The sequence below is a fragment of the Chelon labrosus genome (genome assembly GCF_963514085.1).
Source record: "Chelon labrosus genome assembly, chromosome: 11".
In the NCBI taxonomy this organism is placed as follows: Eukaryota; Metazoa; Chordata; class Actinopteri; order Mugiliformes; family Mugilidae; genus Chelon; species Chelon labrosus.
In genome coordinates, this window is record NC_140344.1 from 18,622,318 (window position 1) to 18,641,340 (window position 19,023).

The 19,023-nt window shown below is 40.5% G+C and overlaps 1 protein-coding gene across 2 annotated transcripts; it reads right to left on the reverse strand.

Annotated features, from left to right (window-relative positions):
- Positions 1-1,459: 1,459 nt before the first annotated feature.
- On the reverse strand, positions 1,460-18,222 carry rfx4 (regulatory factor X, 4; the record flags this gene model as incomplete). 2 transcript variants are annotated; one of them, XM_084554643.1, is made up of 18 exons in its annotated part: positions 1,460-1,862; positions 4,558-4,696; positions 4,792-4,957; positions 5,085-5,258; positions 5,811-5,930; positions 7,395-7,512; positions 8,013-8,107; positions 8,446-8,590; positions 8,704-8,762; positions 8,856-8,956; positions 10,016-10,179; positions 10,264-10,341; positions 10,804-11,017; positions 11,419-11,480; positions 12,693-12,816; positions 15,628-15,688; positions 15,896-15,982; positions 18,180-18,222. In XM_084554643.1, the coding sequence occupies 18 exons, from the start codon at positions 18,220-18,222 to the stop codon at positions 1,590-1,592; spliced, it is 2,223 nt and encodes a 740-aa protein (XP_084410769.1). In that variant the 3' UTR covers positions 1,460-1,589. The 2 variants fall into 2 exon arrangements, with proteins under 2 accessions (XP_084410769.1, XP_084410768.1); XM_084554642.1 differs by having other exon boundaries at positions 15,896-16,017; positions 18,176-18,222.
- Between the last annotated feature and the right edge of the window lie 801 nt (positions 18,223-19,023).

The window sequence follows — 19,023 nt, forward strand, 5'->3', positions numbered from 1 at the left end:
TTCTGCATTCAAAGTCTCAGCTGTGAATCGTTCAGGATTTCTGGGATGTAACTCAGAGGATCGACACGCTAATAAATACAAACCTCAAAAGGGGTCAGGGGTCAAAGGTCATGGGACTGAGGTGCAATGACCCCAGCACAGCAGGACATTCTCCCCTTAGAAATGTAATTCTTTCTGCAGTGTGGCCCTTCTGCTTCTGACCCAACCCCCACTGCATCGTGACTTCCAAAGAAGGAAAGAATCTGCCCAGGCAGCTTCAGGAAATGTTGAAAAATTATGTGATTTGAGAGAAAGCCAATACATATTAGCTAAATATTTATGCTTGTGTTAGTATTTGGACATTTAGAGAATGTTTTTATGTGTTTGTCCGGAGAAAGAATAAAGAAAGTCGAAAAAGATTAAGAAAGAATAAGACATTTGACAAGAATGATTCAGTGTTTTAAATTGTGAAATTGTTTATGTGGCCACATATATCCCACATACACATCAGCTGTGACAGTTTAACACTCTCCACAGATGGTTTCCAGTGCTTTTATTTACACAAAAGTGACTAGACTTCATGTTACTGTACACTTTGATATTTTCCCTTTTTTATAAATACCCATAGGGTAATAGGTCCTCAGTAGCTTTGAGTGCATTATAAAACACACAACCCTAGGTTAATGCGTCCTTTACTAACCATACAAAACAGAGAACAGAGTACCAATTGTAACATAGAAAATAAAGAATACACCATGTTACAAAGTTACAGAAAATACATACTATATATAAATATATATATACATATATATGTATATATATGTATATATATAGTCACAGAAAAACAGCAGAAAAGCTTGCGACAGGATACGTTCGTTGTTTTTGAGTCACAGCATTCAATCGTTTAAAAAAAACAAAAAAAACAGATAGAAACACTTTAACACGACGATCGAGGTCACGAGTCTGTCGCCTGTGATGTTTTGGCTTTGCGCCACTGAATGTAACCGGTGTCCCAGGTGAAGGTTAAGGCAGGACAGTTCATCATCGTCCCAGACGAATCTGCTGCAAAGAGCTCACGGCAGGACGCTGCACAGTGCTGAGCAACAAGAGGAGACAGTGGTGTCACTGAGATTGTACTGGAGTCAGTAACAGCTCGCAGCGCACAGAGCCATCAGCCACCGACGTTACTGACCGACTGTTGGTGGGCTGATCCGTGCGCTGACTTGTGAGACTGACAGAAACTCTGGCAGAGGTGTATACATTCCTTAAAACAAAGGCACAGCTTGGCAGCAGCATTGCACTCTTCAAATGATTTTGCTGCAATTTTTTTTGACAATCTATATGATTTAATACTTTTTCTTCCATCAATTGCTGAAGAAATTTTTTATAAACCTCTGCACAAATTACACCACAATCATCAGAGCGATTGGTGTGATGAGTCAAATTGTCAAAACGTCCATACCATGATTCCTATTACCTTACATTGGTACTTTTTACTCTCTGCTCCTCCGTTTTTGATGCACTTGATTGGAAGTGTTCAGAGACTTTGCATCCTCCTGGCTTGGCAGGCCTGGAGCTTGTACACGGATGTCCGAAGCATTGTTTAAAGGCTATTTGGCCCAGCCCGTGGTGGCCTCTCCGTTGATGTAGGCAAAGCCGGGAAAATGCTGCGAGTGTTCGTACTCAGAGTTTCTGCGCGGCCCCAGGGGAGAGTACATGTCCCCAGAGGTGGCATAGCGGGATGAATGCATAGGTGGGCTGGTGTAACAGCTGTTAGCAGGGGACACATCTGGCCACCGGGGGGCGACAGGTGTGGGGTGCAACCGGGGAGTGCTGCCCATCAAGCAAGGCTCCATTCGAGACATCTGGCCATTGAGTTGGTACTGTGGAGCAGAGAAAAAGGAGGAGAGAAGTTAAGACAATGCAGAGAGATCATCTACTGAGGGAAACATAGATCAGAGCTGCAGCTAACGGTTATTTTCTTTTGCATACATGCAGAGATGAAGAGACCAAACAAGACTTTAAGAAACAAAACCAAAAAGTACAGAAACAAAAAAGAAAAGCAGCGAAAGATAAAAAAATGCACAATATTTAAGAGTATGACAAAATTTTACTTAAACATTTTGAATTATGTGGCATCGAACCAGGGAGTTTTTCAGAATTGAAATTGCAGTAGTAGCTTTTGTACTTGCAACTGATGTTGTCCTAAACATATATACGTCTCCAGTTTGCAGGTGTGCAAGTCAATAACACCTCAGTCGTAAAACGGATTTACACCCTCAAAAATTTCTCCATGCATGTCAAGAAAGTCTAAAGGAAGAATAAAAAAAAATAATCCAAATCTGATTCATGGAAAAACTTTACAAATTTCTGACAAGCGTATTTCTTTTCAATAAAGATAAATATAGATTTATTTTTTATAATATTACTTAAGATATGTGTTTAAGTTCCAAAAACACCATTTAAATACTTTCCAAAATACATTTTTCTTAGTGATTAATTGTTGTAAATTTGAATTCACTTAAAGGAATATAAGCGTAATAGGATTGTTCATGTTCTCCCTTAACGAGTTAAATGAGAAGAACGGTACCACACCAGATAGCCTCCCTTATCATAAAGACTTGTAAGAGGAGGAAACAACAAGTCAGTCTTTATTTAATAAATGTTTTTCAGTTTTAATATGTAAAAAAAAAAAGGGATATAAAACACAGGTTTAGTTATTTCTGGATGGAGCCAGGCTAAATGTTTCCTCTCTGTGTCAAGTCTTTACGCTAAGCTAACCAGCTGCTGTAGCCTCAAATAGAGATGAACGATAGCGAGGGATGTATCGACAAATAAAACCTGCAAACTATTCCTTTAAGAAACTCTCTGCACTGCCAGGAAAAAACAGTAATGTTGGTACAAATCCTCAAACTCTCTTTTATAAATGACATAACCTCAGTGTCCTTAAAGGTGCCTACGGCTCTGCTGATATCATATTCAGCGGCGTATTAAACATGGAGCATTGGGTGCGAACTGACCCTGCCAACTGTAATTTCCTGTCAAAGGAAATTGCTTCACAAGTTGCGGTCAAAATAGAAAATTAAGCCACTTAAGAAAATTAGGGTTTTCATGAAGAAAGTGGTTTTCCTGTGTTATTTTTGTTGCCTGTGGTGACTGACCACAAACAGCACTGACAAAAATATTTTGAACAGATGGGAGTCCGACAAAGTTTTTCAGCTCTCTGTCCAACCTCTCACACTGACAAAGTGCAGGCATTGTGCCCGATTTAAGCTGAGACGAGTCTAAAAAAAAAAAAAAAGTGGAAGTAGGAGCTTTTTCCCTTTTCTCACTAAATATAAACACGACAGTCGATCCCATTATGAGAAATCACGGCATGGAAAAAGACAGTCAGTGCAGAACAGACGGCTCAGCTGCCTCTTGTTCACAAGCAGAAAAGAGACCATTGAATAACAATATTTTAATAAACGCCCCCTTGCCCTGCTCCGTGGCTACTGGCTCAAACAGATGAAGAGACTATTGAGAGCTGGAAAGAGGAGTAACAGAGCAGGGCCCCTCTTGGCCCCGGCCGGGCCACCTTTCACTGTCTGCTTCCGCTGTGTGGAGAGGGTGATTCAGGGACTTTTAGAAACACTGCGAGCGTTGAGGCCCAGCTGATCTCCTCCCACTATAAAGGCAGCGGAGGCTGGAGGACCCTTGACAGGAAATTACCACCAAAAGAGTAAACTCACACCACTCGCTACATGAGCCGCAACATCAGGGACTCCATGTCATCACAGCGAACCTTCTTTTCTCACATTTAAATCCTTTGACAGGACAGTTCACATGTGGACAGTCTGATCATGTTCTCATTCACGTGTGCCGCAGCTGCAGAGCTTCTCAACATAGAGCACGTTATGGGATCTGAAATGTTCATTTAGTCACATCCCTTACTATTTCTCACAGTGTAAATAGATGAAACAGTGCTGATGTACACTAACACACACTATTGCAAACATCCCATCCACAGCACTATGTGATACTGAGTTTCATCCCTCTACACGGATGAAATAAAATGAAGCTTTCAGTGTAAACTGCTCTAATTTCACATTGATTCAAGTATTTTTTATTCTTCAGCTTCAACATTTTCAATAAGAACTAATGCTCCTTTATCTTTTGTTTGACATGTATTTTTACTAGTTACTTTGCCAATAAATCACAAACACTATTATTTATTGTATAATGTACTGATAATGATTCTGTACTAGACCTCGAGGACTTTCAGAGGACTGTGATCTGTGAATAAATATCTGGGCTGTCGTCACGCTGTGATTTTCCCACTTTTCATTACGTTAAGAGTCCCTTCACCTCATCTGCCACATAAATAGTAATAAAAAGAGGAATGTATCTAAAGGAATAAAAATAATTCCAACTTATATACGTATATAATATACATTTAATATATTTAATTAAATATTAAACATTTGTTACACTATTTAAATCAAAAAGTTATTTTAACTGATTTTTAATTGCCGTTCAAATTTACTAAGGGTTGAACGAATCTCTATTTAAATGCTACTGACGTCCTGGGTGGCTGACCTGTGCAGATGAGCGGTGGTAGGCGGAGTAGTGAAGGGGGGCCGGGATCGCCGGCTCATGGGCCAGACTCGGGTACTGGCTCTGGATGGAGTGAGGATGCTGGCTGGCGTAACTGCCATAGTTGTAGCTACCAGTATACCTAGAATGGAGTTAAGAAATCAAGATTAATTAAATAAATTTAATCACATTTAAATGATTTCAAAAATACCATGGAAATGAAAAGTGATGATTTACCCATGCTCCTCTCTGTGGGTGTAGACTGGCAGCCTGTGGGCAGAAGATGGAGGCGGGACAGGGGCGCTGCTCCTCATACAAGACAGCTGTTGTTCGGCCTCTGGAGTGGAGCCGCCTGCTGTTGTCACTGTGTATGTAAGGGACCAGGTATATGACTGAACAGCGCCTGGTAGACACATATATAGACACACAGAGAAAGTGTTTTGGCGCAGAGGAACTGTGTGCAGTGAAGCCTGTTAAACTCTGCTCATTCAGGCGTTTCACTGACTCACTGCGGGTGAGTCCTGTCTCACCTGTGGTGGCGGCGGCGGCGGCGGCGACTCCGGAGTACTCCGGGGACACGGCCGCGGTGGGGGAGCTGGCCGAGGAGACGCCCACCGAGTGGACGGACCGAGCGGGAGAGTAGGATCCCGGAGACGGGGAGGTGGGAGTGGTTTCTGTCAACGGGAATTCCTCCTCTCTCTCCGCTGAAGGTGTCAAGAGACGACAGGTTATTGGATTATCTAATACACGAGGGACGCCAGTCAACACAAACCAGAACAAATGGAAAGTTACTCTTCTGTTATCTGTCATGATGAGAGAGAGCTGATGTAGGAAGATGTAAGGCTGATTCAGAAATATTCCAAAGCGAAAGACATTTCCAGTTATCTATTTATGTTTGCAAGCTTATTGAAAATGAACAGGAGTTACATATGTTTTTAAAGTATATAAACCATCTAAATCTTGATAAAGAGACACCTCTAATGGCATTTTCACTTTCCAGTGTCAGCTAGAAGGCCCATCTGGGGCCTTTCTGGTCAGTGACTACAGCGTTTGGTTCAACAAACCACGATATTAAGAAATTTAACAAAGCAAATGCTGTATTTTGATTAATTATTTTCATTACGGATTAAGTGGACACTTAATAAACTTAATTTGTTACTTAAAAAACTACTTGTAAACATTTAATTCGATTTTGTTTGTTTGGATTTGTTAGTTTTAGGTCAGTCATCAAGTGGACCTCCAGGTATCGGCCTCACCTGTGCTGCCCTCGCTTTTCATGGCCCTCATGAGGTCGTTGGCCCTCTCCTGGCAGTGCAGGGACTCCAGCAGATAAAGCACATAATCATCAAACATGAGATGGATCAGGTGGAAGGACCCTGCAGACGAACGGGACAAACAAGTGTTATTATCTAACACAGATTATTTGTATTTTATATGAATTTAACTGGGAGTCAGAAGCGTCAGCCGGTGGAAGAAACAAAACAAATGCTTCCCCACGATATAAAAAGATGTTGATCGTCAAGACTGGAGCGTGACAACATCACATCCTGAAGGGCCGACCATATTAAAAAGAAGTGCTCGTTTCCGCGTACCGACTCAGTGCCAGAAATATGACCGACTCAGTGCCAGAAATATGTCAGCTGACCCCGGGGTCGCACGGAAGACGAGCCCGTGGCGTGTGAGGGAGTGTCACAATTGTGTCTTTGTGCCGGTCACTGCTGCTGCCGCCGCCGCCACCGTGCGCATAATAAACACTTGTGGCTATTCAGGGGGGAGCGGGGTGTAACACTGACCGGTCATAAAATGGAAAAGACAGGGAAACACGTCGGGGAGAGGGGAGGGGCGGCTTTTGTTAATTAGCTGTTTGTGCACAGAGACCTGCTTTATCAAAACACTGCACCAGCTGTGTCTTTGATATTCACAGACAGGGCCAGAGGACACAAGAGGAAGGAAAGAGAAGCCATTTTCTTTTCTTTCATTTTTTACTGCTCTTCCCTTACTGCAAGCTATTAAAGCAGCAGCCATTTTATTTGTTCCAACTCTCTTAGTATTTCGGAGGAAGAGGAAGAGGAATCTTGAAATGTTTACTTGGTGGACCACTCTGGCCAACAAACATGATGCAGGACACGAACGTCCAAATATAAGACATGTATGTGACAGTTCGACTTGAAAATCAAGACGGACATTTTTTAACTGGTTCTTTTAGTGGGGGGAGGGATTATCTTTATGATCCAGTTTCTGTTATAGTTTTACAGTGATGGGTATTATGATTTTAGAGCAGCAGTTTTGAGTAGATCAGTCATTTCTGATGAGTTCTTAAATAAAAAATAATAATTACATTCATAGAGTTTAAGATTAGGAACAAAACTCTAGTTTTCAAAAAAATATATATGAAAAATCAGGGATGCACCGAAAAATTTCGACCGAAAAAACGAAAATGCACTTTTGGGCCATTGCTGGGCGAGAATTGCTGCGGTTGTTGCTTCCATCATCACAACATCCTGTTTCGGCCGTATTGTTTCGGCGCTAAATTTTCGTCTGAAAATGGCCCGAAAGTGCATTTTCGTTTTTTGGGCCGAAAATTTTTGGTGCATCCCTAAAAAAAATTTGTTCTTGTAAGTCATGTGAGTCCATGTACACTGGCAACAGTAAAAAACAAACCACATGGTCAAAGTTGCACATTTCCCTCTTGTTGCATCAGAAAACTGGACTTCTTATTTATACTTTATCTTATTCCTTACAGTGTTTTTGCTCCAAACACAGAGACAAATTCATGCATGAGTGAGCATACGTGGCAATAAATCAGATCCCGAAATGATGACAAAGCATTTGTAGCTCACCAAAGCTGGGCGCGCTGTGGAGGGTCATATCCCGGATGACTCTGGTACCAAAACATGACCACATCAGCAGGAACTGTTGGGCCACCTTCTTCAGGCACCCGGGCCTCTTCCCTGCCACCTAGAGAGAACATTTCCATGAGAAAAGAGGGGGAAGGGTGGGGACGCCGGGGTAGAATTAACCCCTGGGTGCGTATTGGGGCTTAACCCTCAGGAACGAAAAACATGTCAACAAGTCAACTATTTAATTTGCCCCCAGGGACACGCCTTCCTATTGAACTATTGTCTGGGCGGTCCAGGACGTTGCCGGGGCGACCAAATTTTACAAGCCCATATCTGGCACATAATGGACGCAAATGGGAAGCTTGAAGACATCATTAACTGGGAGGATTGCAACGTAAGTGGCCCCTGTGTGAGGAAGACATGCGGAGGCGAGTGGCTTTCAGCCGCAGGTGTCTTTGCAAAAAAGGGGAAGATTATCAGACTTCTGCTCTGCAAACATTTAGGTCAAACCACTTCTGGAAATAATCTTAAAATGTACCTGTAAAAGTGCTGAGTCAGATACGAAAGCATTTATTTTATTTTTTTTTAAATAAGTGAAAGAAGTATGAGGTGTCTGACCTTGACGACACAGCGATCCACCATCGAGTCCAGCCACTCGATGTAAGCCTCGATTGGAGACTGCTCCTCCAGTAGACGGTCAAACTCCTGATACACTATGACAGGATGGACAGCTCACATTTAGTATTTTACATTTTTCTAAGTTTTGGGTGCAAACAAGATCGTAATGCATCAGCTTCTACGTGTCCGTGACCTGTGATCCTGTCAGGACTGATTCAGAGGAGCGAGGCTGCAGTGAATCGAAGACGCTCCCCGGGGTGTTTCAGAGGAGAGTTAACTTGTTTAACCTCTTGGTCTCCGTCGTTAATGCTTTGACTCTGCTGGTCGTGGGAATGATAGCCCCCCCGCCCCGACCCCGCCGCGTTGTTTATGTGGACGTTAAGTGTCATTTGTGCATGTGAAGAGTGGAATCAGTTTAACTGTGTGTACTTACAGTGGATTATAAGCTGCCTGTGCTCCTCCTGTGAGTCCTCCATGGTGTAAAGTGTCTGCTTGGTGATGCTGTTCAAGTCCACGTTCCTCCAGTCCTCCAACATTTGAAAGGTGATGTCGGCACTGTTTATCACCGTCCGAGACGCCTGGGGACAGATAAATCAACAATATGACGTACCCAAGAACACCCGCATCCCTTATCGGCTTTGTTCTTTTCATATGGATTTTATTAAAAAAACATTCAGGCCATGATAGATACCTGACACAGATGGTTTAATGACGTTTGCCGCTTTAGAATCTGAGAAAATCTCCTCGACACTGGAAATAAAACAGGAGAAAAACATATAGGTAAACAAAAACACGGGGTCCATTTGTTTTTGAGAGGTATTTGTTGATGTGTTTTGCACTCACATTCAAATTTGATATTCCTCAGGTTTTCAGGAAGGTCGTGAAGTGCTATTTTAAGCCACTCATCGAGCTGTTTGGCGAATTTTCGGATAACCTGAGTCAAACTGTGTGTATGAAGGAGGACAGGTAATAGATTAATAATGTTTTATTTTTTCTATTGAAGTTTCATCAAATAACAAATGAATAGTTTTACTAATAAATAAAATGTTTTTCAAGCCGATTATCTATAAAAATGATTCTTCTGCACTTTGTAGTGCTTTTATAGTTTGAAAGCCAGATGAACTTTCCCACAAACTTTTGTTATGGCAGAAAGTTGGTCGGGAAGGGTCGCTCCGTTGGGAACTGATATCTGCTGTGTCATTCAAACTGTTTTGGTGGGCTTTATGCGGTGATGGGCTGAAGAATAGCAGCAACGTAGTCTTAAACGTCATCTGAGCGTCATGGAGTTGGATTTGTTTACAATAAAATGGCTGTGATTGGTTGTAGGACTATCCAGTCTTTTTTTTTTTACTCTGTAACGGGTGAAACGCAAAGATCTCGTGTTCTACTGTTTTTTCACCTTCTCCTGCTTTAACAAAACTGGAATATGTTGCAAAATGACCGGAAACTAATTTCATCGAGCTCTTTTAAATCCAAACTGAGAGTACTTGAGGCCGACTCCACGATATGAACTTGTTTTTATAATCTGCTTGAAAAATTTGATCTTATTTTCCTTTATTTGTTTTTTTTGTCGGTGTTTTAACTGTGTCATTTTGTAATTGTGTTCTGTACTTGCTGCTGCTTATCTTGGTCAGGACTCCCTTGAAAAAGAGGTTCTTAATCTCAGTGGGATCTTCCCGGTTAAATGAAGGTTAAATAAAAAATTAAAAAACGTTATGTTAAAATTTACTTTTATGCTGTAGCTGGAGCCAGAGGACTTATAACAGCTAAATAAGCATCACATTTAAATAATTTCTTTGAAGTCGTGCTTAAAAGCCCAGCCCAGACATTTAACTTTCATGCTTTTAAGGTTTTGCACTCACAACTATGAGTAACTCCTCTAAAACTCCACTTTAGAGTGACTAATAACATCTAAGCCAGTATTAATATGTTATTAAGGAAAGGGTTGAATAAAACGATAGTACTGTTCCATATTTAGAGTGGAGTCAAGAACACACGCTCACCTATCAGGCAGTGCTTGCAGGACGGTGGGCATCAACACCCCAGAAATGGCCTTATAGAGGATGGAGTCACAAACTCCGACGATGTTCACCACCGTGGGCGAGCCGAGGACAGGGAGCATGTGGGGCGGCATGCCCTGCCAGAAGTGCAGCAGGAAGCTTTGGACCTGCAGATCAATATATCACAGGAATGAGTTTACAGAAACTGATTGTGTCGAGGCAGAATCTACACGGACTAATGGAAACCTTGCCTCGTCAAAGTTGGCTCGAATCACAGTGTCCAGTATCCTCTGACAGTGCGTTCTGTACATCATGATGAAGGTTGACACCTACGGGCAACAACAGAGCGTTAATCTAATTTCATCACAAACTTAACAGCTTTTTTCTCTTTCGGGGAAAAAAAGTGGTGCAAAAACAAGAAAATAAATCTTCAACAAAGCATGTGACCCAATAAATACATGTTACAGGTCCAGGCTGGAGCAGTGTAATATAAAACGAGCTTTAGAGATCAGCAAAACACAAACCATTTAAAATCATGGCCCCCCTTTAAAAGCCGGACAGCTAGTGCCTGTCCTTTGTCCACTGCTAGATCTTATTATCTCCCCCAAAAGATTAAGAGTTAGTGAGGAGCCAGCATATAAATCCTCAAGGTCCCTCTCTAAACGCAGGGAAGGTCCCGGGGCAGATAAAAGAGCCAGAGGGGGCGCAGAGATGGTGAGACTGTAGAGGGAGGGAAGGGAGGGGGGTGATTGGAGGCGCTGTGAGGATGGACTTTTAAAACTCCTGTTTACCCTCTCTTCTGGCAGGCTGGCAGGCAAATTTAGGTCTTTGACATTTGGAAACTCTGGCAGGAGAGTCCCCAGTTTGGAGCGCGGTGAATACGCCACTGTCTGCTTCGTGACCTCTTTCTTCCCCGTCTCGTTCACCCATGCCGCTCCCTTTTTGGAGTACATCACGTCATAATACTGGGAGGTCTCCTTCACTGCGATGCCGTAGTAATGGTACCTGAGGAGCAGAGACGGGGAGCAGATGAATATTGACACCTGGAGGCCGCACAGAATAGAAAAACTGCACATATCCATTTAAGACATAATTCACTGGATTATATATTCAAATTTAGTTAGATAATTTGCTACTAAAGATCTTTACTGAAATAAATGGCGCTGTTATATGAAGTTATGTATATTAAACGTAGTATTTTAGGATCTTGAGGGAAATAATTTACTTAACATTTTAGCATTTCTTACTATTTTTATGTGATTTGCTGTTAAAAGTTTATTTTGTATAATTCTGTTGGATGCAAGTGTTTAGTTTTTGGGACTTTTTGGTGTTTTTTCTAGTGAATATTCACATAAACATGTTATTTATAAGTGATTTAAAGGAGGATAAAACTAAGAACGCCTTACTTAGACTGTCCTCTCGTCCCCAGCCTTCTGGTGGTCAGTGCTGGAAACTGTTGCCTTATGATCTGTTAATTGAAGGAGAGAAAACCCGTCAGCCATGTGTTTTACATACAGAATGATATATATAAGTGTTTTCTATACATGGCATATCAGAGTTTTCCAGTAATTCATAATAAATAAAAAGTAAAGGAGGTGAAACGTGGAGCAAAATAAGACTTCTTAAGTTAGAGAGAGTAAATACAGTGTAGATTATTTAACAGAAAATGCTGCAGTCGGGAATGTGTTTAACAAAGTTTGTCTCCAAACAAACATTGAGATCTATCCATTTACGACATCCACAGGTGTTACTTTCTTTTTTTTTTTTGTTAATATCAACCACCGACTCTCATCTATCCACCCAGACATCCTCACTCCTTCTCTTTCTCATCTCCGCTCCCTCCTTCTTCCTCTCCTCTCTCTCTCTCTCTCTCTTTTTTTTTTTTTTTGTCCAAAGAGATTGGCTCCTCGGTCCAGCTCCTGGTGCAGAAACTTTAGCAAACAGTGTAGCTCTCCATTGTGTGGGATGAAAAAAGAGGCCAAGCTGTGAAGTTTCTGTCAGGCCCCGCTTGATAAATGAGCAGACAGGGAGGCAGTCCGGGCCCTCTCTCGTTGTTTTGTCCTGAATCAATGAAGCCTTCCTAAAGGACACCCCACACTGCTCCAGCCACTGATCTAACATTCCGCAACATCTCACCCTTCCAAATTTCCTTTAATTACACATTAATCCAGGCCCCTTCTCTTTTTCAATATCTTCCGACAGGAGCTGCGGAGGGGGCGGGGGGGTGGTCCTGGGTTGGGGGTTGGGGCCGGAGTACAGGGTACAGGGGATGGCTGGGGGTAGGAAGGCTGAGCAACTTCTTGGGGTTGTGGGAACAGACGAAAGCACATCTCCTTTGGCTCTAGATTATGTGTTCAGAGCTTTGCTTCACACTGAGCTGCAGTTGATATAACTTCAACACAGCAGCCAGAGCTGCAGCACAAAACCAGCTCAGGCATGAAATGGTCAGACTAATGCTCACGGCTGATTGAAGGGATGAGATTACTGCCTTTATGTCTGTTATAACACCAGACTGTGGTTTAGTATCTGTTGATTACTTCAAACTTTAAACAGAGCATGTTTAAATAATAATAAAACATTTAAAGCTGAGAAGAATCCTTTTTTTAATCCAACTGCAGCATTAGTGAAAATATATTCATGACTATGAGTTGTACCGGACGCAGATAAGTTTGAGTCTCACCTTTCCGAAGCTGGCTGCGTTCACAGGCTGAGTGTCATGCTTTTCACTGAAGTCAAGGTAATGCATGTACAGGGCACTTCGGGGGATGCACACACCTTCGGCTATCTCGTAGTTTTCTTCTAGCCTGTGAACGACAGCAGGAACCGTGTGAGCGCACAACAGGACACAAGTGGAAGCTTGTACGTTTTTTAAAATGACATGAGTGAAATGAGAAACTCACAACTTCAAGAAATTTGCTGTGTGAATGTGTAAGAATCAAAACTGTGAAATAACTGAATTATATGATGTTATAGTTGATTTTAGTGGAGGAAAACTGAGTGTATATATTTCAGGTTTTGCCATTTTTTTTTTTAACTGTAGTTGGTTCAGAAAAAACACGTAACACAAACCAACACAGTTAGTACCAGACAGCATCAGACATGATCCATAACACACACGGATTAAGCTTGACAACCCCAGTAACATGTATCCAAAACTTAATTTGGATTATTACATGAATATATATATAATACAGTTTTAATGTTGTTCTGTATGATTACATCAGGCCGATTTTAAATCATTTATATGTACAAAAAATATCACTGCATTGAATTTTATGAATTTAGAAAAAGCATGCACCTATACGTCACACCTTTACACTTGCTTTACAGTAAAATATTCACACTTCTGAAATATTGAAATCTTTGTAAAGCAATATTTTTAATAATAGCATTGAATTAAAATACTCATGATGACAAATAAAACAGCTGTCACCAGTTGTCAGAGTTTCTAAATGGGGTGTGTCGGCGCTTAGTGGTGGAAGGAAGCTGAACGTACATAATCTATGAGCTTTTCAGAGAAATAGTTATAGAATTTGGGAGAATGTCTGCCCTCTAATGGTTCAAGAAAAAAATCACTCAATGCCTCGGCGCAACATTAGAGCTTCTTCCTAAACTAAAATATATGAATATGTTTCACAATTTTAAGAAATTTAGACCACAGCACATATGTATCTTTAAAAATCATCCAACATATATTCTTAGTAACAACAAAAGAGCAAACAAACAAACAAAAAAAGATAAAGGACCCAAAACTGAGCCTTGAGGTACACCAGCGTTATTACTTATGATTTCAATCATTTGCTGTAAACTTTTGCATTCCAAGAGATTTTTTTTTTATGATTATTGTTATTATTAATTAATAAAGACTATCCCTAAAGCACATTCATCTTAGATTCATGTTAGAAGCAAATAAGAGCTGAGGACATACTGAGACAGAATAAGCATTCGGCTAACAGGCTAACTTATTAAATATATTACTGCTGCAGCCGAATTATTTTGTGTCGCTTTTAAAATATTTGGAACAACTCTGTCATTAGGAAATCACCTGCTTTTAAAGTGTTTTAATAAATGTAATGTTTGTCCTTAGTGTTTTCCAACGGCAAACACCAGAAGAAAGCATTATAAGCAAAACTTAAGCAAACGCTGCACTGACACAGTTACTTCTGTGCAAGTCAGAAATTGATTTTCAAAAGAGCAATAGATCGACTAATTACAAAAAATCAGTTTTTGAGTTTGGACCTTCACAGACTTAACAAACAGAAGTTTTATTTATATTTATTTTTATATGTGTCTGCTCCATCACTTGATCTGTATGTTGCTTAAAATATACTCCATGTCTTTCTGAGCTTTTGTGATTTTATTTATTTGTCTTAAAAACATTTTATTTTATTTTTTTTACAATCCACTTTATTCTTGTGGACTATGCTGAATTATAAACGGCTGCTGTAAGTAAGAATCTGGTTCCTTTATGGGCTGTGGTTTTATTGTTTCCCTGGGCCTATATAATATGACTTACATTTTCACTCACCCAGCAGACTGTGGACTGTTTTCTAATTAGACTCATAAAAGAATTCCAGTCACTGTAAATGCTTTCAGTGGAATAGCAGCCCAATTTTCCGACGATAAGATGCAAATTATAGTTAGTCATGTGACCAAATGTATTTTTTCTCAGAAAGACAGGTGTAAACGTATATATTATTCACTTTTAATGGGTCATTGTGATAAAATTAAGTAAAAATTGGATTACTTTTGCAACATTATTAGACCTGATAATCCCCTTCCAGTGTATTTAGATACGATCATTAGTCGCTATTACAAGAAAGTCGATTTTCACAGTGGATAAAGGATTACAGGAGCTGTTTTAACCTATATTTATCTATGTAATGCCTCTCTTTACACTTTAATTTAATTTCATTAATATCCTCACAGTTCAGGTTAAATCAGTATAAATATTCACTGAAGCCCATGTGTAGTTTGAATGCTATTAGGTGTCACTGGTCATGGTGCAGTGCAACAGGAAGACACATAACAGGTAGAAGATGTGATGCATGTTAAAGCTGCTCTCCTTTTTCAGGCTGTCACTGTGTTTATCTTAATTTCTAAAGCACAATAACATAAATCATGAAAAAAAGTTCTGATCAGATTTTCATGACCACATGCAAGGTTAAGGTTTGGAGAAAAAAAAATGCAAAAAACATTAATTAAAATACAAAATGTGCTCACACAAATCCATAAATTGAAATTCCAGCATGCAGAGAAAGAGGCATTCATGCATGGTCACCCGCATGTGTCACGTAAAACTGTTCAGATTAATGCAGTTTTATAATTTATGACTGAAAATTATAGGACTTTACCACCAAGTTATCAGTGCAGAGCAGGAATCAACACATTTAATCCTTTCAAAATAAAACGGTCTCATACGAGATTTGATGACTGGAAGCCTCGTTCATAGCTTTGACTGTAGTATTTACCGTATTAGATCAACATTTACGTAAATTATATAATATTTAATGATAAATTAAATACGTGTCAGGGTTTTATTTGTTACCATATTTCGCACAATTTATTTTCAGATACGAAATAAAGGAAAACAATAATAATTCTCAACAACTTACCATTCCAGAGTAGCCGGTGTTGAATGAGGTTTAGAGGCTCTATTATTTTCTTTTTCCTCATCTGTAATATACAACATATGTAGGGATGAATTAAGTTACTATGTGACAAAGGTGTGCCATAAACACAGACATTCATTATTTAAATCTGATCTTACTTGTTCTGTGCAAGCAAAGTTAAAAACAAACATTATGTGTAGAAAACACAGACAACACCACAGTTTAAAGGATTCCTCAGTAGTCTGAGTGTAACAGCGCTCGTCCTGCTTACGTTCATCGTTGGACATGTTCCCCAGAGACGTGTGACTGGAATATCGCTTGCTCTCACTTTCATTGAGGCATCTTTCAATCCAGCTCTCTATGAAAAGACACACAGACCACCTTTTAGTGCAACTAAAAAATAACTAGTTCTTATTTTTTTTTTTTTAATTCATGATGAAATTCTCAAAACCTTTTTTTTCTGTGTAAAACCTCAGTTTATAGTTGTTTTGTTCTTTTTTTTTTTTGTTCATTTTCACTGACACATTAAAAAACTCTTTTCCTAATATCCTGCAGTAGAATAGAGCCAAAGCCGTATTTACATAAACAGTGCAAATGACCGCCTATACAGGACACTTTAAATGTCACTAATGTGACAGGCCGGGCTGACAACAATCGATTGTACGGCCGGCAGTGCGGCCATGGCTCTATTTGAGATGTTTTCACCGAGACGGCAGGAATCCAGCATTGTTCCCAGGAGACTACGAGCATACACACTTGCTTAAAAGAGCCTGCGCACATTACTGAAGCAGTCTGGTGGAATAGGGGCCATTGTCCTGTTTTAATTTCTACTTAGAAATAGCTCAACTGGTGTGCTTTCTGTGAGCGGGCAGCAGCCAAACACCCGGGCTTTCATGTAGGAGCAGGCTGATTGAGTGGAAATCCATTTCAGATGCTTGCACTTGTTTCGACAAAATTGTTTGACAGCTAAAAGAAAGATGGATGGAAACATCTGAGTGCACAAATGCATTTTTTTTTTTATTTACGATTATATCTTGCTCTTTAGCCATTTATGTACTAAACTGAACAGTAATAATTTAATAAAAGTTAGGTTGTTTTCCATTATATATAGTGGATAAAAACTATTAATGTTAGTACTAAAGGAAAATGACCAGTCACTTCTGACCTAAAAACTTTCTTGAAATTGTGTAAATCTTTTTCTTCTGCATGTGAGCTGACAACATTCACCATAGCAGCTGTTGCTAGGACAGACTGTTGGCAGGACGACCTGTTGGTGCAGCTCACGGGTGGGTTGGGGTGGGGTGAGGGGGGGGAGAGATCCAGAGGAGGTCACAGATATTGAAAAGTTTTAGAAGTTTACATTCGATGAGGACTCTGCACCACGATGTTCGGCACGTGCTGACAGGAAAGGTCAAAGTGAGAGTCGCGTCGAGAGAAAAATAAAATCTGCTGACACTCCGAACACTGGAAGAGAAAGTTGTTTCTGCTTGTGTTACACAAAAATTATCTTTAGAAGAAACAACATTATGTTGTGTATGATTATCACCTCCTCTCCACCATTAACGGACGTAACAACATGGATGTTTTACTGGTTCTTGTTTCTCAATTAAAAATAATAATAATTGCAATTAGATTTTGAATAAATCAGCACCACTGACAGCCTCCTGGTGCTTCTCTCATGATTTTTTTCTGGCGCTGTTTGCTTTTCTTTTTTTTTTCTTCGAGAAAAAGAAATCTGGAAATGAAAAAGTAAATTCACTGAAGCGGAGCTAATTCTCCACAGAGGCTCAGATCTCAAGCTTCATTTGCCACGAGAACAGATAAGTTGGGGATCTAAATAATTGGATTAAATTCGATCAACAAGTGAAACGGATGTTCACTCATTTATTAGCACACATTGAAACTAGACCACACTACGAAAAAAAAAAAAGAAACGAAAAGAAAAAAGCTAAATGTCAATCAAGTAACCAAACTTAGACATTTTTAATTTAGCCCAATAAAGCCTCTTCCCATTAAGACAGATTACTACATAATAATTTAATCCCACTGGACATTAATCTTTAATGTTTCTGAAAGTTTTTACCAGAAAAAAGATTTTACAGAGAAATTCTGTAACTTGAATCAGCAGCTCAGTTTTCTGGTTTTGTACTCAGTAAATTAGCTCAAAAGAGCAGGTGCACCATGATGTGCACTTGTTTTTAATTCTCCACTCCCTAATGATCAGTGCAATAGTTAAATAAAAAACAAAAAAACACAGCAAGAAGCCACTTAACCGAGCCAGTGTTGGAGATTTAATGCCTATAACCTGCTTTTCTTTAATCGATATCCTGCAACAGCGTTCCAATAAATGTGCATGAACAAAAGCAGTCCTTCATCCGAGGTTTAAAAGGTTCAAATCAACAGTTGAGCATCTAGACAGAAGTCTCTCCGAATAACTACAGAGAAAGTTTGAGACTCACAGGAGTGCAGCGACAGACGCTCGCACGGTTTTCCTGAACTGACCTGAAGCTGATATTCTCAACACATCCAGACAAGCAGAGTTTAACAGGACTGACCTGTGGAATCCATATCAGGCTCCTCCAGCAGCCCACAATGCATCCTCTTCCCATCAACGACACTGGCTCCTCCAAGAAAATGGCTTAGTGCACGTTTCCCCCTCCTCGGCGGCGCTCCCCTTGTCTCGCTCTGTGTTTCCGTGACCACTGCCCGTCACAGGAGATGTTGAGGATCTGAGGTTCGACCAGAGAGGGGTGGTGTTGGCGGAGGAGAGAGGGGGAGGTGGGAATAAGGGTGGAAAGGGGGGAGTAGAGACTCCAGAAATCCAGCGGGGGGAAAGCCAGACCCGTCAAAATGTTTGCTGATGTTTCATGGGAAAGGGGCTGATTTTATAGGAGCCCTGATGGGGACATGTCATTGATAGGCTTGGAAGGCTGATGAATGGCCCCAAGTCAGATGGGGATGTGGCAAGGCTCACTGGAAGTCTTTTGTGGGGCTGTTTTGAATAAGAAAAGCTCCCTCCCAACGAAAAAAAAAGAGGCTTAGATCTACGCAGTCCTAACACTGTGGCCTCCCCGTCTTCCATTATGGCATTTAATACGTTTTTATACACCCCCGAGCTCCAAATAAACATACATCCCTCCACAACCGCCGATCCTGCCTTCACTTCTGCTTTTTATTCCCTTTTCACATCCCCACAGACACTTGTTGCCACACAGGGGCTTCACCACATCCCACTCCACCATTAAAGCATCTTTGTGATAACTTTTTTTGTTTTTCTCCACAGATCCACCGACACACAGTGCTCGTCGCACCCTTCGTCCAAACATGCTAAAACTGCACCAGTGTGAATTTTTCTGGTGGAGTTCTCACCTCTTTTTCGCTCACTCTTTCGCTGTGGCA